General features: G+C 38.7%; 2 protein-coding genes across 3 annotated transcripts; one reads left to right on the top strand and one right to left on the bottom strand.

Moving 5' to 3' along the window:
- Positions 1-14,541: 14,541 nt before the first annotated feature.
- Positions 14,542-20,286, bottom strand: LOC130742827 (uncharacterized). Of its 2 annotated transcripts, XM_057594929.1 has the most exons (7): positions 20,219-20,286; positions 18,969-19,070; positions 18,523-18,573; positions 16,136-16,488; positions 15,296-16,036; positions 15,106-15,204; positions 14,542-14,999 (listed from the first exon to the last, which is right to left on the bottom strand). In XM_057594929.1, exons 2-5 carry the CDS (start codon positions 18,994-18,996, stop codon positions 15,350-15,352), a joined length of 1,119 nt encoding a protein of 372 aa, XP_057450912.1. In that variant the 5' UTR covers positions 18,997-19,070; positions 20,219-20,286; the 3' UTR covers positions 14,542-14,999; positions 15,106-15,204; positions 15,296-15,349. The 2 variants fall into 2 exon arrangements, with proteins under 2 accessions (XP_057450912.1, XP_057450911.1); XM_057594928.1 differs by lacking the exons at positions 14,542-14,999; positions 15,106-15,204; positions 15,296-16,036; positions 16,136-16,488 and adding exons at positions 16,586-17,170; positions 17,268-17,493; positions 17,580-18,208 and having other exon boundaries at positions 20,219-20,258.
- Positions 20,287-21,465: 1,179 nt separating this feature from the next.
- Positions 21,466-23,404, top strand: LOC130742828 (sm-like protein LSM36B). Its single transcript, XM_057594930.1, has 3 exons — positions 21,466-21,739; positions 23,005-23,118; positions 23,206-23,404. Exons 1-3 carry the CDS (start codon positions 21,628-21,630, stop codon positions 23,250-23,252), a joined length of 273 nt encoding a protein of 90 aa, XP_057450913.1. The 5' UTR covers positions 21,466-21,627; the 3' UTR covers positions 23,253-23,404.
- Positions 23,405-27,670: the final 4,266 nt, after the last annotated feature.

Below are 27,670 nucleotides of genomic sequence, written 5' to 3' on the forward strand. Positions count from 1 at the left end.
AGATTACAGATCGTGAGTTTGCAAAAGGCATTTTTGAATCTCTGAAGATGTCTCATGAAGGAAACAAGAAAGTCAAAGAATCAAAGGCATTGTCTTTGATCCAAAAGTATGAATCCTTCATCATGGAGCCAAATGAGTCCATTGAAGAAATGTTCTCCAGATTTCAATTGCTTGTAGCTGGAATACGACCTCTCAACAAGAGCTACACAACAAAAGATCATGCCATAAGGGTCATCAGGTGTCTTCCTGAAAGCTGGATGCCTTTAGTGACATCAATAGAGCTCACAAGAGATGTCGAGCGTGTGAGTTTAGAAGAACTCATTAGCATTCTGAAATGCCATGAGCTGAAGCATTCTGAGATGCAAGATCTGAGGAAAAAGTCTATAGCCTTGAAATCCAAATCTGAAAAGGCTAAGGCTGAGAAGTCAAAGGCTCTCCAAGCTGAAGCAGAAGAATCTGAAGAAGCATCAGAAGATTCTGATGAAGATGAGCTGACTCTGATCTCCAAGAGACTCAACCGCATCTGGAAGCACAAGCAAAGCAAGTTCAAAGGCTCTGGAAAGGCAAAAGGAAAGTCTGAATCTTCAGGCCAGAAGAAGTCATCAATTAAGGAAGTCACATGCTTTGAGTGCAAAGAATTAGGGCACTACAAAAGTGATTGTCCAAAGTTGAAGAAGGACAAGAAGCCAAAGAAGCACTTCAAGACGAAGAAGAGTCTGATGGTGACATTTGATGAATCAGAATCAGAAGATGTTGACTCTGATGGTGAAGTCCAAGGACTCATGGCTATTGTCAAAGACAAAGGAGCAGAGTCAAAGGAAGCTGTTGACTCTGACTCAGAATCAGAAGGAGATCCTAATTCAGACGATGAAAATGAGGTATTCGCTTCTTTCTTTACCTCTGAACTGAAACATGCTTTGTCTGATATTATGGATAAGTATAACTCCTTATTGTCTAAGCATAAAAAGTTGAAAAAGGACTTATCTGCTGCTTCAAAGACTCCTTCTGAACATGAGAAAATTATTTATGATTTGAAAAATGATAATCATGCTTTGGTAAATTCTAACTCTGTGCTTAAGAACCAGATTGCTAAGTTAGAAGAAATAGTTGCTTGTGATGCCTCTGATTGTAGAAATGAATCTAAGTATGAAAAGTCTTTTCAAAGATTCCTGGCTAAGAGCGTAGATAGAAGCTTAATGGCTTCAATTGTAAGACCCAAGTTTTTAAGCTTAAAATAAGTGGAAGAGATCTCCATTTACGATTAGGCTTGACGTATCGTGAAGGAAAAACCTGAACAAGAGTTTATCGGAAGGAATAAATTTGTGAAGGAGAAAGTTCAGGAAAAGTCTAAGGATTATATCAAAATCGATAAAAGGTATAGCACGATCGATATACGCTTAAACCTAGGGCAGAAACCCTAGCAAATAGCTAGTTTTCACTTAAAGGCACGATGGAAGCTAATTCCAAAAATCTTCAGAGAAATGTTAGAACTTCTCTTAATCCATATATAATAAGCGTTTCGAGGCGAAAACTCTAGGATCTACGAACGTCCGATTCCAATCATCGGAAGTTTGCCGAAACTGAAACCCTGGTATTTCAAAACCCTAGAATCAACCGACGATGAAGAATTTTTCTATCCGGAGCTTCAAATGAAGATTCTACACGCGTACACCCATTTCTCTTGATGATTTCAATCTTTCTTCAGAAGGAAGTTTTCTATTCCGACATTCGATGCAAAAAGTAACTTATCGGGTAAAATAGTTTTTACACCGACTTTGCATTAGCCACCTAAAATACAAGGAAACCTCTGTTGAGTTTTGGTATTATGTCGCCAAAACCTATCTTAGGATTCATGGAGAATGAAGCCGGAAATATCGGAATCACGAAACTTTCATTTTCCCGCGTTTTGCCAACCTCTATATATAGCATTAAAAACAAGCCTCGAAAACCAAAAATCATACCGATATTTCTTTGAAGAATTAGAAGATTCAGCGGGGAGAATATCGTGTCTAAAATACGTTGGAATCAGTAGGAAGAATCGGAAATCACTCTCATATTTTTATCTTAACTCTATGAGCTAAATCCTCCGATATCTAAACAAATCTGTACCGGTTTACAAAATATCTTCTCAAAATATCTATTCATACTTATCCAATCTTGATAAATATCTTTTCATACTTATCCAATCTTGATAAATATCTATTCATACTTATCCAATCTTGATAAATATCTTCCATTTCATTCCCTATAAATATGTGAAGCTTGAAACCAAAAACCTCACAAAACACAAAAACTCACCCATTTTCTCTCTTGAAGCCGCGAGTTTGCTAGGAGGAGGAGGAGCAGAGATTTTGTTCATTTCTTGCTTGATCGTCGATTAATCAGTTTCTACTTCAAGGTGTCGAGGTATAGTCGCTAATTCTTACCTCTGATCGCTTTTTCTATAGCTTTTCTCTATACTTTTCTGAGCTCAAAGTTTTGAGGTTTTTGGAAAATTGTCCAAATAGCTTGATTTCTATGTCTAAACATCTTCCCTACGTGCCCAAGAGCACTTCTGCCGGATTAGTTTTTCCGTTATGTCGCCGAAATTCTGCCGGAATCAATTTTAGCATCAAATACCCATTTTTAAGCAAAGTCGCAACCTTTGGGCTGAAAACTATCGCCTTAGCTTAGTGCTAGTAGAATTAGTTGTCTTGAACGTCGTTGGTGACGTCCCCATCCAATTTTCATTTTGAGATTTCAGTTTTGAAATTCTGAGCTAAAAATATTGACCAAAATACCCCTGCGACAGTTTTCGATCCGATAATTTTTCCGAGTTTAGAATACCCTTAGTTACAGCTAATGATAGCATAGGAACCAAGTTTGATCGAAGAAAAATCGAACCCCACAATTACCAAAAGTGGCCGAGCCCTATAAGGGGGGAGGAGGAAAATTTCCTTTTTCGTAAACTTGTCCTTTCGCGCTAGATTATCATACCTCGGAGTACATACTACTTCGTGTAACCTTAGTGAGTATTGATAGCTTAGTTTTCGATAGATTTTGATAGAATTCTGTGGTTTTACTCTAAAGGTTCGTTGAGGAATTTCCCGAAGAACAAGGAACTTTGTGGATTCGAGGGGGGAGATTGTGAAGGAAAGATTGAGGAGCTGATTGTGAAGGAGCGTTTGAAGAGAACCCTGGAAATTGGCTAAGGTGAGGGCTACTCTCTGAATTACTAGATAATGTTTTAGGTGTCGACGAATTCGACTTGATTTATGTGTTATGCACTTAATTGCTAAATGTATGAAATGATTTCTGAGGCTTCGGCCGAGCTTGTTGATTTCATGATGCCTTGATATTGTGTGCTAAATGATTCACATGTTATGTGCTAAATGGTTAATTTAGGATGTGTTGGAATATGCTGTTTATGCTTATTGGATTGCGCTTATTTAACTGTATTATTTCACATATATCTGTGGTACTGAGGAGTGAGAATAACGGGCAAGTCATGCCGATTTTATTTTGAGAGTTTGAGAAAGTTTGACGGGACGAACGGAGTTCGGGCCTTGTTATGGTTATGATGGATCGAGACATTCTCGGGGAGTTAATTGGGATTTTGGTGGATGTTGAAGACTCATAAGATTTGAGATAAGACTAAAAGGATATTATTTTATAAGGAAAATTCATAAGACATTAAACAACCTCTAAACCTTTAAATAATGATAACAATCTCGAGTGCAAGTTGAGGATTGAATCTTAGTTGTGGAAAGCGAGAAGTGTCGTCGGATCCAAGGGTTGAGAAAGATTGTGAGTTCTGAGTATGTTGATACTCATTCGCTCTGGGAGCAGTTTGTTTAGCCATCCAAGGGATGTGCCGAGAAGCTTCACTGAGGCGTGAGACCTTGTGAATGCGTGATACTCCACTGAGGCGTGGGACCTTGTGGAAAGCATGGATCTTCACTGAGGCGTGAGACCTCGTGAACAACATGAAGCTTCACTGAGGCGTGAGACCTTGTGAATGCGGGATACTCCACTGAGGCGTGAGACCTTGTGGAAAGCATGGATCTTCACTGAGGCGTGAGACCTCGTGAATAGCATGGAACTTCACTGAAGCGTGAGACTTCGTGCAAGTGTGTAATTGTGTAAATTCACTAGGGCGTGAGACCCCGTGAAAGCATAAAACTTCACTGAAGCGTGAGACTTTGTGAATGTGTGAGACTCCACTGAAGCGTGAGACTTCGTGAGAGCATTGATGACTCGAAGAGTTATCGTGAGTGGTTGCACTCATTTTATGATTATTGTATTTTGTCGCAGAAATCGACTTTTACCTTAGGGTATTCTTTATAGAGACATTAAGTTAGCTAGAACACGTGGTGACGTGTCGAGTGAGGTCGGAGACGTTGTTTGGCTAATCACATTGCACTCATGCATACATAGGAGGTTAATACACGGCGTGATACCGGACCTCGGTGGATTCCAAAATGGTCATAAGACCCGGATTTCCGCGTAAGAGCGCTGTTAGGCGACTCTTAGTAGCAGATCTGGCTACCTTTGTGTGGTGTAAGAGGCACGCGGGCGGAAATGGTCCCACCGTTGCTGGTGCTAGGATTGATCCGTTGATGTCCATCCGTTTCCGGAATGCATTTGGTTAACTGGGTTAACCGTCATTTGCATTTCATGCAACATGCATACTGACTTAGTTGTTGAGTGTGATTGATAATTGTTAATCCTATTTGATGCATGCTATCTGTTATTACTGCGTTTATATTCATTGTGAAATATACAACCCTAGGATGTTATCCCTAGCTATAAGCCTAAGTGGCTATTCTCTTATCTATATCTATTGGTGGTATTATTTACATAATTCTTTGGAGTTGACCCTCGCGTCTTCTGTGTGTGCTTTGGCGGACTACGCCCTTTGTCAGATGTCTTTGGCGGGCTGGTTCACGATGGTTAATCCTTCGGGGGGACTAGGGTTGAGATGCTGGAACAGGAGCGCATCGCGGTAGCGAGAGGAGGACGGATGGTGTACATAGACTAGGTCGTTCTGAATTCAGATTCGGACGACGATCATGCTAGCTTGTAGGTTTTAGTGCTGGTGTGAGCTCCTCGAGATGGGATTAGTGTAGGAGTAGAGTCTTAGCTCTGACCGTTATGTTTTCTTTTGGGAACAGGGTAGTTTCCCACCTATAGCTTTATGTGTGGTTTCTTTACGGGAATCACAGAGAGTTGGTTGGACTTAGGGGGTCTATTTTTCAGACCATTGGGTCAGCTTATTCTCAGTTTTGAGGGATGGTGTTGCGGACACTTTACCTTTATATTTGGTTTGTACATATTGCCTACGGGCGTTAAATCTTTCTCTTTTCCGTCACTGGAGGTTACTCGTGACAAGGTTGCTACTTACAGTGGGGGCTGTAATATATATTGTGTATTAGTTCTGCTGTCTCTCGCATTTGCGTTTATTTATTTTAGTCTTGTTTATATTATCAAAAAAAAAATATTCACGTTTTTCCGCATTAAGTTTATTTTTGGTTACTAAAGTGACGCCACCGAAATCGGGGTGTTACATCAATGATCTATGGCGTGAGCAGAAATGGAATGCATGACATTGGCTATTCTAAACCAATTAGAAATGAGCCTTCTATGCCTAAAGCTAAATCTTTGTATGAATGCTTTGTTCCCTCTGGTACCATATTGCCTGATCCTTTACCTGTTGAAGTTGCTAAACCTCCTCTTAAAAAGGGATCTTTCTCCATGTCTAAATATCATGCAAAAATTCCTTTACATTATCATGTTGAGAAACCTAAGGTGATCAGAACCTCTGGGGTAACTAACAAGAGAGGACCCAGAAAGTGGGTACCTAAGGACAAGATTATCTATGTTGCAGATATCCTTGATAGCTCCACTGAAACACCAATCATGGTATCTGGACAGTGGATGCTCGCGTCACATGACGGGAGAAAGGCGTATGTTCCAAGAGCTGAAACTTAAGCCTGGAGGCGAAGTTGGCTTTGGTGGCAATGAAAAGGGTAAAATTGTTGGTACTGGTACTATTTGTGTAGATAGTAGTCCATGCATTGATAATGTGTTATTGGTAGACGGCTTAACTCATAACTTATTGTCTATAAGTCAATTAGCTGACAAGGGTTATGATGTTATTTTCAATCAAAAGTCTTGCAGGGCTGTAAGTTAAATCGATGGCTCTGTTCTGTTTAACAGCAAGAGGAAGAACAACATTTATAAGATCAGATTATCTGAGTTGGAGGCTCAGAATGTGAAGTGCCTTCTGTCTGTTAATGAAGTGCAATGGGTATGACATAGACGGTTAGGGCATGCCAGTATGAGAAAGATTTCTCAGCTGAGTAAGCTAAACCTTGTCAGGGGCTTACCCACTCTGAAGTTCTCTTCAGACGCTCTTGGTGAAGCATGTCAGAAAGGCAAATTCACTAAAGTCCCTTTCAAGGCAAAGAATGTTGTCTCAACCTCAAGGCAAAGAATGTTGTCTCAACCTCAAGGCCGTTGGAACTTCTGCATATCGACCTGTTTGGACCAGTGAAAACTGAGTCTATAGGTGGCAAGAGATATGGGATGGTCATCGTTGACGACTATAGCCGCTGGACATGGGTAAAGTTTCTAACCCGCAAGGATGAGTCTCATGCTGTGTTCTCTACCTTCATAGCCCAAGTGCAAAACGAGAAGGCTTGTAGGATTGTGCGTGTCAGAAGTGACCATGGTGGAGAGTTTGAGAATGACAAGTTTGAGAGTCTGTTTGATTCATATGGAATTGCACATGATTTCTCTTGTCCCAGAACTCCTCAACAAAATGGTGTTGTTGAGAGGAAGAACAGAACTCTTCAAGAGATGGCTAGAACCATGCTCCAAGAAACTGGCATGGCTAAGCACTTTTGGGCAGAGGCAGTAAATACATCATGTTACATTCAGAACATAATCTCTGTGAGACCAATTCTGAATAAGACTCCTTATGAATTGTGGAAGAACATTAAACCCAACATTTCTTACTTTCATCCTTTTGGTTGTGTTTGTTATGTTCTTAATACTAAGGATAGATTGCATAAATTTGATGCTAAGTCTTCTAAATGTCTATTACTTGATTTCTCTGAAAGATCTAAAGGTTTTAGATTTTATAATACTGATGCTAAGACTATTGAAGAGTCTATTCATGTTAGATTTGACGATAAGCTTGACTCTAATCAGTCAAAGCTAGTTGAGAAATTTGCAGATTTAAGTATTAATGTTTCTGACAAAGGCAAAGCTCCAGAGGAAGCTGAGCCAGAGGAAGATGATCCAGAAGAAGAAGCTGGTCCCTCTGATTTACAACCTCAGAAGAAAAGCAGAATCATTGCATCACATCCTAAGGAATTGATTCTGGGCAACAAAGATGAACCAGTCAGAACCAGATCAGCCTTCAGACCCTCTGAAGAGACCTTGCTCAGTCTGAAAGGATTGGTGTCCTTAATTGAACCCAAGTCCATAGATGAAGCTCTTCAGGACAAGGATTGGATTCTGGCTATGGAAGAAGAATTGAATCAATTTTCCAAGAATGATGTTTGGAGCTTAGTGAAGAAGCCTGAAAGTGTTCATGTGATCGGAACCAAATGGGTGTTCAGAAACAAGTTGAATGAGAAAGGAGATGTAGTCAGAAACAAGGCAAGGCTAGTTGCTCAAGGCTACAGTCAGCAAGAAGGAATTGACTACACTGAAACGTTTGCTCAAGTAGCAAGACTAGAAGCAATCAGACTGTTGATCTCTTTCTCAGTGAATCACAACATAGTTCTTCATCAGATGGATGTGAAGAGTGCCTTCCTAAATGGTTATATTTCAGAGGAAGTCTATGTTCATCAACCCCCAGGTTTTGAAGATGAGAAGAACCCAGACCATGTGTTCAAACTGAAGAAATCACTCTATGGTCTGAAGCAAGCTCCCAGAGCATGGTATGAGAGACTCAGCTCATTCCTTCTGGAGAATGAGTTTGTAAGGGGTAAAGTAGATACAACTCTCTTTTGCAAAACTTATAAAGATTATATCTTAATTGTGCAAATTTATGTTGATGATATTATATTTGGTTCTGCTAATCAATCTCTATGCAAAGAATTTTCTGAGATGATGCAGGCTGAATTTGAGATGAGTATGATGGGAGAACTCAAATACTTTCTGGGAATACAAGTTGATCAAACACCAGAAGGAACATATATCCATCAGAGCAAGTACACTAAAGAACTTCTGAAGAAGTTCAATATGCTGGAATCTACAGTTGCTAAGACTCCAATGCATCCTACATGCATTCTGGAGAAAGAAGATGCAAGTGGTAAAGTTTGTCAGAAGCTCTATCGTGGTATGATAGGTTCACTTCTATACTTAACTGCATCTAGGCCAGATATATTGTTTAGTGTTCATTTATGTGCTCGTTTCCAATCAGATCCAAGGGAAACCCACTTAACTGCTGTTAAGAGGATCCTAAGGTATCTGAAAGGCACCACTAACCTTGGCTTGATGTATAAGAAAACATCAGAGTATAAGCTTTCAGGTTATTGTGATGCTGATTATGCTGGAGATAGAACAAAGAGAAAAAGTACTTCTGGAAACTGTAAATTTCTGGGAAGTAACTTAGTCTCATGGGCAAGCAAAAGACAATCAACAATTGCATTATCTACTGCAGAGGCAGAATATATCTCAGCAGCAATATGCAGCACTCAGATGCTCTGGATGAAACATCAGCTGGAGGATTATTAGATCCTTGAGAGCAATATCCCAATCTATTGTGATAACACTGCTGCAATATCATTGAGTAAGAATCCTATCTTACATTCAAGGGCAAAACACACTGAGGTAAAGTATCACTTTATTAGAGATTATGTACAGAAGGGCGTACTTCTTCTGAAGTTTGTTGATACTGACCATCAATGGGCAGATATCTTTACAAAGCCCTTAGCAGAGGATAGGTTTCATTTTATTCTGAAAAATCTGAACATGGACTTTTGTCCAGAGTGAAGATGGATCAGAACCTCTGACTATGATACTTCTTGATCAGAAGATGTCTAGTCCAGAAGGTAACTCTATCAGAGTGTATGTACCCATTGGTGCTGACTCTGAAACTGAGACAGTAAACGTGTGTCAGTATCTCTGATGCATAGTTCCTCGTGCCCGTGTGACAGTCTGTCATAATGTGTGTAGATGTGCTTCTCTCCTGCGTGTGATATGTGTATTTACTGTTACTATGATGTCTTTAATTTTCAACCGTTGATTTTAACTTGCTTTTTGATCAACAACGGTTACTTTTAAAAACCCACTATACACACACGATCTCCTACACTTAAGGTTTTACTCTCTCTCTCTCTCTCTTTTCAGTTTTACAAAACCTCTCACCCACGATCTATCTCTCTCTCAATTCTTTATCTTCATCCTTCCTCTCTACCCAAAACCTTCAACCGCTCAAATGGCAAGACAAACCAGAAACGAAGCTGCAGGTGCAACAAGGTTTCCTCACATGGTAGTAGGGCAAGCTACAGGTCAATTGGGTCCTGAAACTCCGACTCAAGCTCCGGATCAAGAGCAGATGATTCCGATTGCAGAACGGGGCTGTGCCGTTCACTGTGTTTATACTCCGGAAGAACTCCAAGTGCTTGCTGAATGGAGATTCGACCTGGACAATATAGCTGCAAATGGGTATGATCTTCGTCCCGAAGTTCAAGCTCAGGGTTGGGAAGAGTATTTCAACAGGCTAAGAGGACCAATTTATGACAAATTGGTCAAGGAATTCTGGAAACACGCTGAGTGTGATGATACTCAGGTGGTTTCGTACATAGCTGGAAGGAGGATAATCGTCACGGAGAAGTCTATAGTGAATCTGCTGGGTGCACACACGAGAACTGGGTATAGATTTCAACTGACTGAATCTAAGTTGAAACCCAGAACAAGGGAAGAAACCAACAAGGCTCTCTACACCAACTACAAACCGGGCAAGACCGATTACAAGGTGTTGGATCTTCATCCCAAGCTCAGAATCTGGCACAAGAATCTGCTCAACTGTATCAACCAGAGGCCTAAGGGCAGTTCTCCTGACTACATCAACTTCTGCCAGAAGGCGATGCTATTCTTCATTCAGGATAAGAAGCAGATATGCCTTCCTTACTTCTTATTTTCTTACCTGAAAGAATGCATCAGGAAGTCCAGAACTACTGCATCCATCAAGTCTGCTATCAAGTACATTCCGTTTGGAAGACTGCTGTCAGACCTTTTCATTGAAAGCAAACTTGTGGAAGATATGATCAATGCTGGCTGCACTGAGGATCTGACTATGATTGTGAGTGATGTCTTCACATCCACATCTCTGAAGAAGATGGGATTGGTCAAGAAGAGGATAGACCCTGCTCATGAAGACACTTCAGATGAAGTCAGAAGAAGAAGAGTCCCTCTGAATGACTATCCTCTGTGGACACAGGCAGACAACCCAGAAGCTATTAGGTGCTATGTTGAAGACCTAAGAGCACAAGGCCTTGAAATTGATTTAGATAAATTCTTCAGGCGACTGCCACCAGCTCCAGAGTTTGACTCTCCTCCCAAAAGGAAAGTTCAGAGGAAGATGGTCTTAGAAGAATCCTCTGAGGAATCTGATGTCCCTCTGAAGAAGAAGAAGAAGGCTGACCAGCCTAAGAGGAAACATGCTGAAACCACCAAGCTAGATGATGGTGATGATGGTGATAATGAAGATGGTCCTTCTCCTCCCAAGAAGAAGAAGAAACAGGTCAGAATCGTGGTAAAGCCTACTCGTGTGGAACCGGCTGCTCAAGTGATCAGAAGGATTGAGACTCCTGTCAGAGTGACTCGGTCTTCAGTGCGATCATCAAGTAAGTCTGCTATTGCTTCTGATGATGATTTAGATACATTTGATGCACTCCCCATCTCTGCTATGCTGAAACAATCTTTCAACCCACTCACTCCTATCCCAGAGTCCCAATCAGCTGCACAAGCCACCTCTCCACCAAATTCCCCAAGGTCTTCATTCTTCCAACCTTCTCCAAATGAAGCACCTCTCTGGAATATGCTTCAGAACCAACCTACCGGAACCTCTGATCCAACCTCACCCATTACCATTCAATACAATCCATTAACATCTGAACCCATTATTCTTGAACCCTCTGAACCTGAACTCACAATTCCTGTCCAATCAGAACCTGAACCCAGAACGTCTGATCACTCTGTTCCCAGAGCATTAGAACGTCTGGTTGCCAGAACCACTGATACAGATTCTTCCAGTGTCTATACCCCTGTATCATTCCCAATCAACGTTACTGACTCCTCACCTTCAAACAACTCTGAGTCACATCGTAAATTCATGGAGGTCAGAAAAGAAAAAGTGTCTGCCATCCCAGAATATTACCTCACGGTCCCAAGCCCTAGGAGATACCCTGGACCTAGACCTGAACGTCTAGTTGACCCAGATGAACCTATCTTGGCTGACCCTTTACATGAGGCAGATCCTTTAACTCAACAAGTTCAATCTGACCCTGTCCATCAAGAGCCCATTCAACCAGAACCAGAACACTCTGTGTCTAACCACTCTTCGGTTAGATCACCACATCCTCTGGTTGAAACTTCTAACCCAAACCTTGGAGCCTCTGAACCAAATGCTCAAACCTTTAACATTGGTTCTCCTCAAGGTGCTTCTGAAGCTAACAGTAGCAATCACCCAACCTCTCTAGAAACCAACCTCTCCATAGTTCCCTACACTTACCTCAGACCCACCTCTCTGTCTGAGTGCATCAATGTTTTTAATCATGAAGCTTCTTTGATGCTACGCAACGTGCAAGGTCACACTGACCTGAGTGAGAATGCTGAATCTGTTGCTGATGAGTGGAATAGTCTGAGTACTTGGCTAGTAGCTCAGGTTCCTATTATGATGCAGCATCTGACTACAGAAAGGGATCAGAGGATCGAGGCTGCAAAGCAGCGGTTTGCAAGAAGAGTGGCTCTTCATGAACAACAACAGAGACATAAGCTCCTTGAAGCTGTTGAAGAGGCCAGAAGAAAGCAAGAGCAGACAGAAGAAGCTGCACGTCAAGCAGCAGCTCAAGCTGAACAAGCAAGATTAGAGGCAGAAAGACTTGAAGCTGAAGCTGAAGCCCTTAGATGCCAAGCACTTGCACCAGTAGTGTTTACTCCTGCTGTTTCTGCTTCCATTCCGGCTCATCAAGCTGCTCAGCCTGTACCTTCCAGTTCCACACAGCCAAGCACGTCCAGACTCGACATCATGGAACAACGTCTTGATACTCATGAGTCTCTGCTAATGGACATGAAGCAAATGATGATGGAACTTCTGCGTCGCTCTGATAAACCCTAGTCTTAGGATCTCTTCGTTTTCCCTCTTAACTTAGTTTTATTTTAACTTCTGCTTATTTTCCTTAAGTTATTTTAGTTTTTCTGCTTTGTTAGTTGTTCTTATGCTTGCACATATATATATATATATATATATATATATTTGTCACCATGTGTTTGCAAAATTTTCGATATTCATAATCATTATGCTTTTACATCATACATTTTCTTTCCTAAAGTCTAGAATGGAGGATCCCTCCTCATTCTTCTGCACTCTTGGCGCTGCCCTGACCTCTCCTTCTCCAGACGATCCAATGCATATTGGATGTTGTTGAGATTGACGTTTAGCTCATTCCTCTCCAGAATCTCTTCTGTTGTCTCGAGCTTCTTCTCTATGATTTCCTTTTCTTCCAGCAGCTTCAGCTCAAGCTGGCTGAGTTCTTGCACTTCCTCCACGAAGGCAAGGAATTCCTTCAAGTCATTCTTCAGCTCTGGACAAAGGTCCTCTTCAAGCAGTGTCCTTGCTAGCTCTGGTATGGTCCTTGTACCCCCTGGATGCCTTATGTTAAGGAACAAGTCCTCCTCAAAGGCCTTCCTTCTGAGTTCTTCCAGTGCTACCTTGTATGATGCCATTTTTTTTGGTATTGATCGAGTTGTGAAGCTTACCCTATTCTCCATCGCTTTATATAGGCTTCACTTTCTCTCTGAAAGTTAATGCTCCTACAGTTTCTCGAGGTTAAGTTCTTGGTAACTGAAACTTCTCTTTACTCCCTTGGCCGGTGGTAAACGTTCTTATTGTGCATTAACTATTCTCTTTAATTCGCCTAACTCTGACTCATGCATCATTTTTATTTCTTTTGAAACTTAGACCTTCTCTAAGGGGGGAGTACCTTGTACTTCAAACTAAGTTTTTCACACCCCAGGCTTTTTGCTTTTGACAAAAAGGGGGAGTACAACCAGTTTTTGATGTGTAAGCTGTGTTAGTGTGATTTATTTTTATTTTGGAGAATTTAAGAGTTCCACCTTTATGACCATAGATGTGTCACTGGGCAAATACAAGGAATACATTTCACTTCTTCTGAAGTGATCTTAGTTTGACTCTGATACCCAGGACTCTGATACCGTGTCCATTGACTCTGATTACTTATGCGCTCTGATTATTCTATTTCATCTATGTCATAAGTTTTTCACTCTGAACTCTTATATAATTTAGCTCAGAATCTAGACTTTACTAACGTTTTCATCAAGTATTAGATTCAGGGGGAGCTAAGCTCAGAATCAAGTAGTGACTTGAATTCAGAATGAGCAAGATAAACTATTCACATCAGGATAAGTCTTTTTCTATATCTCTAAACTCTGAGTGAATTCAGTTTATTGTTTAAGAATTGTTCATCAAAAATCTTAGTTTTGTCATCATCAAAAAGGGGGAGATTGTAAGATCAAGTTTTGATCTAGTAGTACAACTCTATGTTTTGATGATTACAACAAGTTAACCTTTTGATATGAACAATTGTGGTACTCTAACGTGTTTTTCTGAGTGTGCTATTTACAGGCTCTGACCCCTATTTTATCTCACACAAATCAGAAGCATTGTGCTTAAAGAGTGACCCAAGCAACGCTTTCGCATTCTCCATGTTCACTCTGAACAGTGGAAAAGCTTCAGAAGATCTGAAGTAAATCAAGCTCTGATAAGGACTCAGCTCACTTGAAGCTCTGATGATCCAGAAGATCTGACAACCAAAAGACTCTGAAGGCTCAGAAGCTCTGATGGTGTAGAAGACTTTGACGATCCAGACTCTGAAGAGTGAAGACTCTGAAGTCTAGAAGCAACTGGCTCTGAAGACCATGTATTGATCCTCTGAAGTGAAGATCAGAAGGTACAACGGTCAGAGGATCCAAGCTTCCCTCTGACTCTGATCAATCAGCTTCACAAGTCCCAATACGAAGCGCTCCTCTGATCAGAAGTCTACGAGGTTAAGGTCAAGTCACTATCCAAAGTACAAAAGCAAAGTGTACTATCCTGACGACCTACCTAACATCCTCAGCCACAACAGAAGCTGGAATTTCCAGAACTGCCCTCCAACGGTAGCATTTCCTTGCAATGTTCAACCCTAATCCTTGGAATATAAATAGAGGCTGAAGATTGAAAGAAGCGGCTAGAAGCATTCACACACGCGCAAGATATATTCAAATCCTTCTAAGCTTTCTTTCATCTTGAATTTCATTGTGTTTACTATAAGCTTTTCAGAAGCACTTTCTTTGTAAACAAGAACTTCATATACAGTTGTATAGTTTGCCTTTAGGAGATCAAGGTTGATCGGATCCTAGAGAAGACTAAGAGAGTGAATCTTAGTGTGAGCTAAGTCAGTGTATTGTTAGTCACTTGTAGGTTTCAAGTGCAGTTGTAACACATACCTGATTAGTGGATTGCCTTCATTATAAGAAGGAAGAAATCACCTTAACGGGTGGACTGGATTAGCTTGAGTGATTTATCAAGTGAACCAGGATAAAATCCTTGTGTGCTTTTCTATCTCTTATCTTTAGCACATAGTTTGTTTCGAAAGATTTGCCAAAATCTTTAAGGTGGAAGTTTTATCTTTAAAACGTTATTCAAACCCCCCCTTCTACCGTTTTTCATACCTTTATATGCAGCTTCCCTTTCGTCATCACCATGTAGTGAAGGCAACCTATGATGCGAGAGAGCATGAACAAGAATAGATCAGCAATCAATGATAACATAATATATTACCAAATCAACAATAAGAGAACAAAGAAATTTATAATTTCACTTACCTCTTCAAATACACATTGAATAGAGTAAACTAGTCTGACATCTCCAGTAACCACTTCCTCAAAAGTTGTCATGCATGTTCAATCATATAATCCCATTTACTACATCAAAGTCATATAAGCATACTATGATATCTTAACTACAACAACAAAAGTAGATTCACTATCAATGCTCGGCCAAAAAGTACTCTACCTTCAATCATAAAGACATGCACCCCAAAAAGCAAAAAAGAGCAGCAGCTTGCTCTCAATTCAATCCAGCATCCTTCATAACTTGAACGAGAGCTTGGACTCTCATGTGTGGAGGAACACCAAAAACCTTACGTTTTTTTTGCTCATGATCACATAAGTAATCATAACATGACAAACGATATTCATCTGGAACATTTAGTTCCTCCAACATATTCCAAACTTCTGCTTCAGAATAATGTCGAGGTCGAGTTTGTTGCATCAATGTCAAATGTTTTTCAGCAATCTCAACATGCTTTTCTGCCACTTCAGTCTGACGCTCAGCAACTTGTTGTAGCTTAGCTGAAATGGAATTTCCATCCTTCATTGCTTCAGTTAAACCCATAATTTGCTGATCCATTCTCTCAAATTGGGATTCCATCAAGTCAACCACATTCCTTTTCCTTTTTGTGCCCCTTGAAGCAGATGTGCTTGTTGATTGATTTGAAGGACCATTATGTGGACTGAAGTTGTCAAAGTTGGGGGATGAACATTGTTGTCCATCGAACATGCTAATATCGGGCTCATGAGTTCTGTTGTCTTCAGAGCAATCATTCAAGTCAATAGTCTCTTTATCCCATTGATTCAACCTATCTGAAGCTGTTGTAGCTTTTCTCCCTGTTGCCCTATCATTTCCAAATAACTCTCTCAGGATGTCATAGTTCTTAATGGGTGTCTTTCTCCATTTTGCGGCATCTGGTTTAGCCTACACATAAAAAAATCATGATCCACATATTGAATTTGGTAGTGTAAGCACAAACATAAAACCAAATTATCAAATTAAAGGAAAAGAAAACTTAAATACCTTAATGAGATCATCCCAAACTTCATCGGTTGCCTCAAATTTCATAGTTATTGGATTCCACGCAAATCCGCTTAAGCTGTTAAACAAGTCATAAACTTTTCCAAAATGAATTTTTAATGTTTTCAGTCTATGCTTTAAATGCTTTTTTGTAATCATTGGGCCAATTGTAGATCTTAGCGAATCAACCATGTGGCAATATGCAGTTGTTGACCAATTACCATCATTTCTATAGCCTTTATGATCCTCTTCAAGCAAAGCATTCAAAAACAGTCGATCCATCTCATCATTCCAATGTAGATAGGAAGATTCATTAGAATTTGATGCAGTGCCCTTCCCATTTGACATTGTATCATCTATATGAAAATTTTAGGAAAGACAAAGAAACAAATTTTCACAACAATGGATTCATTAATCTCATAAAAGAACTAGAACATAATTTTCTACACATAATTCAGCACAAACCATAAACAAATATCACTTACATTAAAAATATGTTCTACATAACATTTAAACATAACACAAATACATGTTGCATTACAACTAAGTTTCTTTTACGGGGCATTACAACTAAGTTGAACAAGTAGTGTCATCGGTTTTGGTAAGCATTCCACATTTCATTCGCCATGTTGTCCCTTAAAAGTGATCCTTGTCTGTAGTCCTCATCACGTGCTTGTGTTTGTGATCTATCTATATCACGTTGAAGCAATTCGCGATCCACTTCAGCGATTAAACTTTCATCAACATCAGCACCCATTAAGAAGTTATGCAATATACAACAAGCAAGGATAATGTCTATCATAATGTCAAATGAGTAGAAAGGTTCGGTGCCACTAGCTATAATAGGAAATCTCTTTTTCAAAACTCCAAAACTTCTCTCAATAACATTTCGAAGTGATGAATGTCGAAGGTTGAATAATTCTCGAGCATTATGTGGGCCACGATTTGAATACTCCTTCAAGTGATATCGAACACCTCTATACGGTGTAAGTAACCCTTGTTTTAGCATAAATCCTGCATCCCCAATATAATATTTGCCTACATGAATGATATATATGTTATGAACCAGTATATTAAGTGATTCAACTACAACGTGCAATACTTAATAATTAAAGTATATTAATTTATAACTAACCTTCAGGAATGTTTAATCGATCTTCCCTAGTTAAAGCATCTTTCAATATCCTAGAGTCAGAAGCAGTACCTTCCCACCCCGCCAACACATATGTAAATTTCATGTCAAAATTACATGCAGCCAAAATGTTTTGTGTAGGATAGTCTTTCCTTCCACGAAATCGGGGGGCTTCTTCTCTTGGGACCTTCACCCGAATGTGGGTTCCATCTATGGCTCCAATGCAATCCTTTTATCGTTGAATAAATTATTAATATAATTATATCATTTATATTTGGACCGAATATAACATAAGCTAAGTGAAGACGAAGCTACCTTAAAAAATGGATAGAATCTGCTATTGTTTAAGATTAGTGGAGGTACATCCCTACCGGATGGTTGGACAAGGAACTCATCATGAAGTGAAATGACAGCATGTAGTACATTGTGAAAGTGACGACTGACAGTCTCTCCGGAGCGGTGGAAGAAAAATGAGACAGTTCGATTTTTTACATTGTGACCAATGACATGTAAGAATTTAGCAACTTGTTCCTCAACTGTGGACCGTATGGTATCCTTTACAATCCCTGTCCCTCTTAATTTATGAACCAACAACATAAATGCTTCAGGTCCCATTCGTATGATGTCCCGACATTTTTCAGTATGTGCTAGTTGTCTCATTAAATGGAGACGCCTACGCTCCCTTTGTTCATTTTCATCACTGATTGGAACATGAATGTGATGTGACATCATTTGAAGCATATGTAATGCATGAACTATGTAACATAACAAAACTACAGAACAAAGGCGATGTCGCCTTTCTAACTCTTGACGAAAATGACTTAAAATTTGTATTTGAGGTGGCATGCCAACATTGTTAGCATGTCTCACTTGAGATTGCACTTCACTAATCTCATTGAATGCTTCATCTAAGTTGTCTCCCTCATTATTAACAAAATCCATGCCTATATCAATGAAGAAAAGGGCGATGATTAGGAAATTTACATATTTGAGGTGACATAACAAAACTACTTGATTATAATTCACATTTTAATAGTAAGTTTTCAAGACTCATACCAACAATATCCAAATTTAAAATTCAGGCCAAACATAAAAGAAAACATGTGAACTAATAACCACACACAAAGCAAGATTTCATATTGGTATTAAACCAATTTAGAAAGCATGATTAACTCAATAACACCAATAACTGGTAGCAACTCTCATAATCCAAATTTCATTATCATAATTAGAGAAGAGAAAATAAACTTGAACATACCAATAAGGCCGTTTGAAGTAGTTGTGAACCACACTAAATCTGTCCAAATCCCTGTGATGACAAGAGAAAAATAAAGAAAATAACATTAAAAAGATTGTGAGGATATTGATCCAGTAAAAATGTGATCTCAATAAAAAATAAGAACAATAAAACATTAGCAATTACGCTACAGACATGTAATGAAATTTATTAAAGAAAAAGAAAATAACACCATAACCAAATACAAAAGAATTATAGTCATCGCCACTTCAGATTAAATACAAGGAGAAAAAGAAAAGATAACAGTATATAAAAAACCAAGTGTCCCTCCAATTTGAGCCAAAAAACACAACAATTGCTTTTTTTTTTGATAAGCAAAGCAATATATTGATAAGCACAAGGGGTGCTAACCCATATACAGAGATAGAAAAGAAAAACAAACTACAAACAGATGATAGATTACTAGCCTGAACTATCTGCCCCATCAAAATACATAATCAACTTCCCACCATTGATGCCCCACAGTAAGCATAGTCACAGGCCTTGCAAGCAAGAAGATAGTGCTCCAACTAAAACCACAGCCAACATAAAGGAGACACGCACAATAGTTCAACAAACCAATAATACAAAACTTTGGCCAGCCAACAGTACACATACAACTCAATAATTTAGACCCATAAAGCTCAATACCCGCATAATTGAGTCACCCATACAACAGTACACCAAAACTATATCTGCAGAACTTTTCACAACCAATAACCCATCCCTCTAGAGAGTATGCAAGCACGCAACAGGGCTTGTTTTCCATTCAAAAATTGAGAAACTAACCCCTTTCAACTTATTCCGGATCCAAAAAAGAAAAGTGCTAAACAAAGGTTTGATTTTGCTCTTCCTTTACTCAGTTGAACATCAAGTGTGTTAAACCCTTTTGATTTCTATCCGATAAGATCTTTTTTTTTTCTCTTGTAATTTTACTAATTTTAACCTATCTGGAACTTGTTCCTTTTTCAGTTTTCATTTTGAAGTTTTAATCTTGAAACATGGAGGGTTCAATCAACCTTGTTTTTCCCCAAGATTTGAACTTTCCACAGCTAAAAGAGATTACTACAGAACTTGAGATAGACAAAAGGGGCAAGCACTGAACCATAATAATTTCACTAAACAATCCATGAAGCATATGCCAGAACCCCACATCTTAGAATCTTTTTTTTTTGCACAATTAAAATCTATATAGCCATGTATCACATGTCCATGACAAGTGAAATGTAACAATTACCCTATACTAGTCTATGTATTATGGAAATCATCCTGTTACCCCCCTCTTCTCGAATAAAAGTTGGCTACTTAGTTTCTATCCTTCCAATCCTTCTGCATTTACACTGAAAACATGATTTAAAGTAGGAACAATGCAAATAGCTGCAGACGCTTACAAGCAAGAAATTGCAGAAAACATCAATGATGGTTTAAATAGCTTGGCGAGCTAAGCGAGGGTAGGTACCGGTTGGAGTGGAACTCAACAAGAATAATCATACCACCTATTTCGGCCCTCTCACTCAATGAAAATGCACAAAATATCCATCACAGCACAAATGAAAATGCACAAAATAAACAACGCATGTGTGAGAGATTTACAACATAAACATTGGGAAAGTGAAATTAAACCAATGACCAACACAAAGGAAGTGCCTTTGGCTTGTATTTGAGGGTGTGAATGTACCTTTAGCTTGTATCTTCTCTTCTGCTGTGTGAACGGGAATGAGAAAGAAATGAGGTAAAAGAAAGAGAAGAGAAAAGAGGGCTGAAAAAATGAGGTTAAAGGGTAGGTTGGTCTTTTTCATTAAAATGGCTCCAACATTCCAATTTTCTGCCCGAATCGGAGGGAAAGTTTTTTGATGTGGGACCCACAAAAACTTTTCTTTTCTTTTCTTTCTGCAGTGATACCAAACAGTGAAAAACAGAATATTCTTACTCTTTTCTTTCCTTCACTTTCTTTTCCTCTCAGATTCCTTTGAAACAAACAAAGCCTTAGTTAAAGCTTTTGCCAAAGAATCTACTTCTTCCTTCTCTTTTTTACTGGATTAGATAATTAGAAAATTCTCTCTTTCAAGCCTCCTTGGGCAACTCACTAACTAGAGTCTAGAGCCTATGTGGAATTTTCAGATGATTAAATCATTTCCACTTGGGATAAGTAAAGGCAAGTAGATAATGTTGATAAAAAAAGACTTGTCTCCATATCATTTAGTGAAGTTTTTATAAAATTCAACCAATAAAAAACTCTTTGCTAAAAATACTAAAAATGAAAAAAATTAATTTTTAAAAACTTCATTACCCGTTTGCATTTTTAATATCATAAGTATTTTTCTTTCCAATAATTTTTCAATTTCTCCTTAAAATTAGACCTAAAGCACATTAAATTAAAAAATAAAGGCTTAAATAAGTTTTTGGTCCCTGCAAATACATTTTTGTTTTTCATCCCTGAAAAATATTTTTTGTGTTTAACATCAAAAAATTACATGTTTTATTTTTAGTCCTTATTGTCACATTTTCTATCCAAATTAAACGAAATTATATGTGGCATGGGTTAAATAGTTATTATGTTAAATGATCATTTTGTTTTTTCATTTGTATTCTTCCATTAATGGTGTTAGTTCTGTTTAGTTTCGATAGAAAATGTGAAAGAAATGACTAAAAATAAAATGTATAATTTTGGGAGGATGTTAAACATGAAAATTATATTCTAGGGATGGATAAACAAAAATAATATATTTTGCAGGGATCCAATACTTATTTAAGCCCAAAAATAAAATTAGTGTTGCTGTTTACGTGGGGATGCAAAATGCTAATAAGTTTTGCCAAGGACCAGAATCACACGATTGAATAAAGTAGGGGACCAAGAGTGCAATTAAGCCTTAATTAATTGGATCTCGGGATCCAAGTTTTTTGTATTTAACCCTGAACCGCGTATCCGGAAACCCTAATTCCCTCTTCAACATTCAAACCCTTCACTCACTCACTCTCTGTTCCCAATTCCCATACGCTTCTACTCTACTGCTTCATCACACCCTGTTTCTCCTCGCCGAAACGATCTGAAGGTGTTTTGAGTGTTGCGATTCTTCAACAAAGAAAATGAGTGGAGCAGAGAAAGGTTCCGGAACCACGAAAACCCCTGCAGATTTCCTCAAATCCATTCGCGGAAGGCCTGTTGTCGTGAAGCTCAATTCTGGTGTCGACTATCGAGGTTCGTCTCAATTCTAGGTTTTTCTTAATTCTATAGTAGTATGTTTGGTTTGATGGAAAATAATGGGATGGAATTGAATTGTTATGTGCTCCATTATTTGGATCCTTAGAATAGGAAGTAATGAAATTGAATACAATTTCCATCTAATACTGCACTTTTGTTTCCAATTTTGGGGGATGATATGAAACTCGCTTTCCCCCAATTCCATTGTTAAAATACCTTAAATTTTATTATTTATTGTGTTTTTGTAATTGTTCTGCATTCTTGAGGATAGTAGAAATTAGTCAAAGATTGTCATAACCCAGTAAAAGTCGTCGTCCATTAAGATGAAATTAGACAGAAAATCTTGTAGAAGGAATATGAAAAGAATCAATATTTCATATTATCTTTGAGTTTACAGCGTAATGCTCTTATATAGTAGAGCAGTGTAATTAGCTTCTAAGAGTGTAGTAGAGCAGTGAAGTTAGCATCTAAGAAGTTAGCTTAAGAGATATGCTTTAACTAACTATTAGAAACTAATCAATAACAGAAACTAATAGTTCTAACAGGCTAACAGCATCTATGATAATATGTTAATTTACTGATCATCACGAAGGACTATTAATTTCGTTGCATGTCATGTTTTGGTTTGTTTTCCGTTACATATATATATTGGGTGTTTTTGGAATTGGATTCTGAGCCCGAATTTCGGTGTTTATTCATATAAATTTGAGTTCAAGATAAATTTACATTGCATGGCGTGTATTTAGTCATATATACTGGGCTTTTGGGACACCATATTTTCTTGTGACCTACCTATATATATTAGTTTGCATTATTTACAGATGGATGATATATGAAACTCAGTAAAGTGAACAATGTACCTTTTGTGTGAGTGAGGAAAATGATTTGTTTGCGCAAGTGGCTCTAGTAGTGTTGATATTCATGTTGTGTTTTTTGCTTTGTACGAAAGGAACTTGTGTCGTGTTAACTAACTTGAAACTTGTAAAGGCTCTAATGCCCATACTCCATAGGGGTGAAATAGTTGGAGGTCATATTTACGGAAAAGAAACAGTTGAAGGTTGTAGTTAGTATTTCTGAAATATGAGAGTAGTTTAAAAAGGATTGAACATTGAAGTGAGTAAACAAGGGACAGCTATTGAAATTACAACTATACATTTTTTTCAAGTTCATATTTTTCGACTCTACATTATGGATTTGCATATTATCTCAGGGGAACATGTAATTTTCATGTGCTTCTATGTGAACATGGTGTTATCTTGCAGGTATCCTAGCTTGTCTAGATGGCTATATGAATATTGCAATGGAACAGACAGAGGAATATGTTAATGGACAGCTGAAGAACAAGTATGGTGATGCATTCATTCGAGGGAATAATGGTACATAATGCTTGAAATATTATGTACTTGATTCACTGTTGATATTTGATTGCAGAAATAATTGGAAATTTATTTTCTTTGATGCAGTTCTGTACATCAGTACCTCAAAGAGGACTCTAGCAGAAGGGGCTTAGAAAAGTTGATGAACACAAACATTTATTGGTTTGAAAGACGTTCATGACTTTTTAAAACATGTGAACTATCTGTATTTAACAGCTTGTGCCCATTTATCTGAAACTTGTTTACTTCGTACTTGTCATGATAATTGAGTTGCTATGGTTATATATTCAGGCAAAGCTGTATCTCCTTCCTCTCCATCACAAAACACTTGCATTCAACCAATCATCTTCTTTTAGATTGTATCAAAGTGTAGGGCCCAGCACATTATAATGATTCATTGAGAGAGGATGGAGAGTGGATGGAGAGAGCATTGATGGAGAGGATCCATTCCGGTTTGTTAATGCTTATTGATATATCTTGGCTGAATATTTTAGCTTATTTGGAAATTTAAGATTAGTAATGGTAAATGCTAGGGCTGAGCAGAAAAGTCCTTTCGTCCCGGAACCTGAGTTACCCGAACATAAAAAGCTGTCAACGGTCGGATTAATTCGGGCTCGGATTCAGTCGGAGGGAGAAAGGCAGACACGGATTGTACGGTCGGTTTCGGGTGTAATTTTTTTATCTCGTCGGAACCCGAACCGACCGAAAGTATATAAAATACTGATGAAAATTGACAGCTAACTTGCAACCTACTAGTCTACTACCATAGCTCTTTGACTTCTGTGCACCAAAGCTGCAGAGGGAGTAATAATTTCCATTGAAATAAATAAATAAACTGTACCTTTTGCACTCTCAATGCTTGTCTTTCAAAGATATAATTTTTTATTTGAAAAAGCTAAACACCACCGGCAATGAATAAAGTTACAACAACTTTGTTTCTCTCACTACCCTCAACACTTTCCTCTAATCCAAGACCCAAAGCTAATAAGCACAAACTCAGCCCCATCTTCTTCCTACATCCTCACCGCGCCGATCCTCAAACTGGTAGAGACTCTTCTTCCTCACAAGTCATGACGTCGCAGAGGGAGCATCACTGCCACCATCAAGGGCAAATGAAGTTGTGTTTTCCACCATGGATGGCCCAAGGTTCCCTCTCCCCACATCTGGTTCGCTAATCCTCTCTAATAAGAGATTTGAGAAGTCAGATCGGTCATCATCTTCAACAAACCTTGCAAGATGAGAGCTTTTCGTCTATGTTGTTGTTGGTGATTGTGAGCAAGCTTTACGTTGATATGATTTCTAAATGTTTTTCAAGAACCACACAGTATTATGTTGCTTTCTCTGTAATGTTTCTTCTGTCATTCTTCTCCTGTGTTTTCTAGTATGAGATATCCTTGACCCGTCATTCCGACCCGTCCAACCCGCCCGCCGACCCAATCCGCACCTGAGTTATCCGATCCCTGATTTGGTCGGAAATGGGTTGAGATATCCTTGATAAAAACCGTCCAAAACCGACATGTCTGACCCGAACCCGCCCGATGCTCAGCCCTAGTAAATGCTATCACTTCGAAATTGTTTTTGGTTTTTTTTTGTTACTGATATTTTATTCAGTGTGTGAACAGTCTTAGTATTCCTTGAAAGAAACAATTTTTCATATTCATTATTGACTAATGGAAATTACTACCTCCATTCCATATTAAGTCCATTCTATATTAACTGTCCATTTGGAGAAAAAATTAGGGTTAAATATGTTCGGGGTCCTTAAACTATAAGCAGGAAATTGGTATTCGTCCCTTAATTAAATTTTTGTTGCTTTCCATCCTTTAACTTATAAAACCGTTTGGCTTTGATCCCTTTACTGGTTCTTAGGACAGACCCAGGTTCAAAGGGGTCAAATGCCCCCATGAGATTTGTGAACAATTCATCAATATTCAATATATACTTTAAAATCATAAGATTGCCCCCACACCAAAATTGTTAGTGCCCCCACATTTCCAGAGATCCTGAAATTGTTTTCTACTTTAATTCTTTGTTTTATGTTCTAATTACAATATTTATGGGATCATTCTTTTACTTTATTTGTAATAATTACTTCTAAATGTAAGAGCTTCTATATATCACTTGCTTTCCTTTTTTTATTGCTCTTCTATTTAGCTATAAACCAACAAATTATATTATCATTTTTTGTCACTTACTTTCCATGTACACCTTCAAAATAAAAAGATAATCACTGCATAAATTTAATATTGATTAAATTGATTTATATTAAAAAAATGTAGTCCGATGTACAAAACTTTCACATGTGCACGAGTGTTCTAAGAGTCCGATCACTTGGTCTATTGTATGCATGTTAACTTTATTTTTGACACTAGATGTTTTTAGGATTTGGACCCGTGACAATTGCGTGTTCAAGTCTAAACAACCTCTTTGTGTGATAAAATAAAAATTGTGTGTTTACAAAGATCTTGCTTGGTTAACAAAAATGATGTCACAAATATTTGATTGTGTTGAGAATGAAAAAATAAGTGTAAAGTTTTTAGGCTTAATTCCAGTTTGGGTCCCTGATGTTTCACAAATGTGCGGTCTGCACCCCCTATGTTTAAAACGTGCGGTCAAGGTCCCTCATCTATCTAAAATGTGATAACGATGCCCTTCCGTTAACTTCAGCTAGGTTCCGTCTGTTGACCAAACGAAGATGCTGACGTGTCACTTATTTAATTGGTGACGGAAATAATCCGTCACAAAACCCTTCAGCACTTAATCTCTCCCTCTCACTCTCGTGTTTTTCTTCTCTCCCTCACAATCTCACATTCATCTTCATCCATCTTTTCTTCCTCAGATCTAACATCAGCAAGAAGAAAATGGTTGAAATATCATTTGCATATCATCACCCATCGGCCATCATCCATGTTCCTCCATCCATTTTCAGTCATGTGCATCACAATGGTAAAAAAGTCATAAACTTAGTAAACATCAGATAACAAATTGGGTCTTAGCCAAGAAAAGAACATCTTGCATGCTTAAGCAGTTAAGCCCATCTTCTCATATCTTCTACGTTTTTCTTCTGGAAGCTCTGGTAATTAAAGAATTTTGAATACCATCAACATATTCTTGGGAAACGATTATAGCTCTTCTTCTCATTGTAAGGAACCCAAAACGAAAAATGAAATAAATCACAAATCCATAAACCCATAACCCAGAAATCCCCAGAACCAAACCCAAAAATCCCCAGAATTGAAGGCAACAAAGTGAAGAAGAATAGAGATGAGTCTTCTCCATCAGTGCCACCCTCCAGAATCTGTGGCCAAAAGAGAGAAAGAGAAGCGATGCAACAAGAAGCAGGGCGAGAAAACATGAGCGACCCATCATATTTTGGAGGCTTTTAGGAAATGGGTATGTGAGGAATTGACGAATCTCTGCAGAAATTGTGTGGATATAGGTGAAACCAGATCTGGTTCTTCCTCAGGCTCAAAATATGAACCTGGATCCACAATCTTGCCCTGATTTTCCCACCGACCCACGAAGCAAAAAAATCCAGATCTAAAATTGATTCAGAAACGACCAGACCTTGTTCAATTACTCCTTGAAGACTTGCTTCTTTCTGGCGGTGAACCAGTTGTTGGAGACGGCTTCTAACATGGAGGAAGGCTCCTTGGTGGCGGCGCCGGGGACTACCACGCTGTGGAGGAGGATGGAGTCGTCGGAGTGGGGGAAGGAGTGAGGGAGGTTGGAGCCTGGTGGGAGGTGGTAGGTGATTTCCACGGTGAGGGTGGCAAGAGGGGAGATGATACCGGAGTGTGGCTTATGAGTCTGTCCATGTTTGTTTGTGATTTTCTGCTACTACTATAGGTTTGGTGTTTTAGGTGTTTGATGATGTAGTTTTTTTTACGTTAGATTGGGTTTGGGGCCCTCCCTATGGGGCTCCGCGCCCCACCTCTTTTTTTTTAACCCATAAATGCCCTACGGAACTTAAACTTCCGTATTCAATAAAATAGAATACGGAAGTTAAACTTCCGTATTTAACTCTGACAGTCATCACCTTTTCCACCATTACTCCTCCCTCCACCAACCCCTCCACCATTACTCCTCCGTCACCAACCCCTCACCAGCCCCCTTAACCCCCCCTCAATGCCTCCAGACCACCCTCTCTCTCACCCTCTCCTACCTCACTTTCATCCTCACTTCCATTCTTCCTACCACCACCACCAACTCCTTCATTGGCAAGCTCTCCACCATTGGATGCAAAAAGATAGCATTTGAGGTAAGTGTTGTTGGTTGTTAGTTTAAGTAGTTGAAGTTGTTAGATTAAGTAGTTTAAGTAGTTAGAATGATGATTTTCTGAATTCTGAGACGTGATCAAATACGGAAGATAAATTTCCGTAGTAAATACGAAAATTTATATGCCGTATTCAATACGAATTATAAAGTTCCGTATTCAATATGGATAATAAAGTTCCCTATTCTCTTCCAGGAAAATGGCAGAATCATTTTTCTTTCGTGAATCACAATTGATTGAAGTTGGATTGAACAATGCTCAACCTGAAGAGGCCAC

Source organism: Lotus japonicus, chromosome 3 (assembly GCF_012489685.1).
Source record: "Lotus japonicus ecotype B-129 chromosome 3, LjGifu_v1.2".
In the NCBI taxonomy this organism is placed as follows: Eukaryota; Viridiplantae; Streptophyta; class Magnoliopsida; order Fabales; family Fabaceae; genus Lotus; species Lotus japonicus.

What these genes read in the sequence shown, in the direction of transcription:
- LOC130742828 (XM_057594930.1), top strand. Translation starts at nt 21,628, where the DNA reads ATGAGTGGAGCAGAGAAAGGTTCCGGAACCACGAAAACCCCTGCAGAT. An exon ending in TTCTGGTGTCGACTATCGAG is followed by an intron (nt 21,740 to 23,004) that starts GTTCGTCTCAAT and finishes GTTATCTTGCAG; the next exon opens with GTATCCTAGCTTGTCTAGAT. An exon ending in ATTCATTCGAGGGAATAATG is followed by an intron (nt 23,119 to 23,205) that starts GTACATAATGCT and finishes TCTTTGATGCAG; the next exon opens with TTCTGTACATCAGTACCTCA.
- LOC130742827 (XM_057594928.1), bottom strand. Translation starts at nt 18,996, where the DNA reads ATGTATTTTGATGGGGCAGATAGTTCAG. An exon ending in TACTTCAAACGGCCTTATTG is followed by an intron (nt 18,209 to 18,522) that starts GTATGTTCAAGT and finishes TCATTGATATAG; the next exon opens with GCATGGATTTTGTTAATAAT. An exon ending in TCGATTAAACATTCCTGAAG is followed by an intron (nt 17,171 to 17,267) that starts GTTAGTTATAAA and finishes TCATTCATGTAG; the next exon opens with GCAAATATTATATTGGGGAT.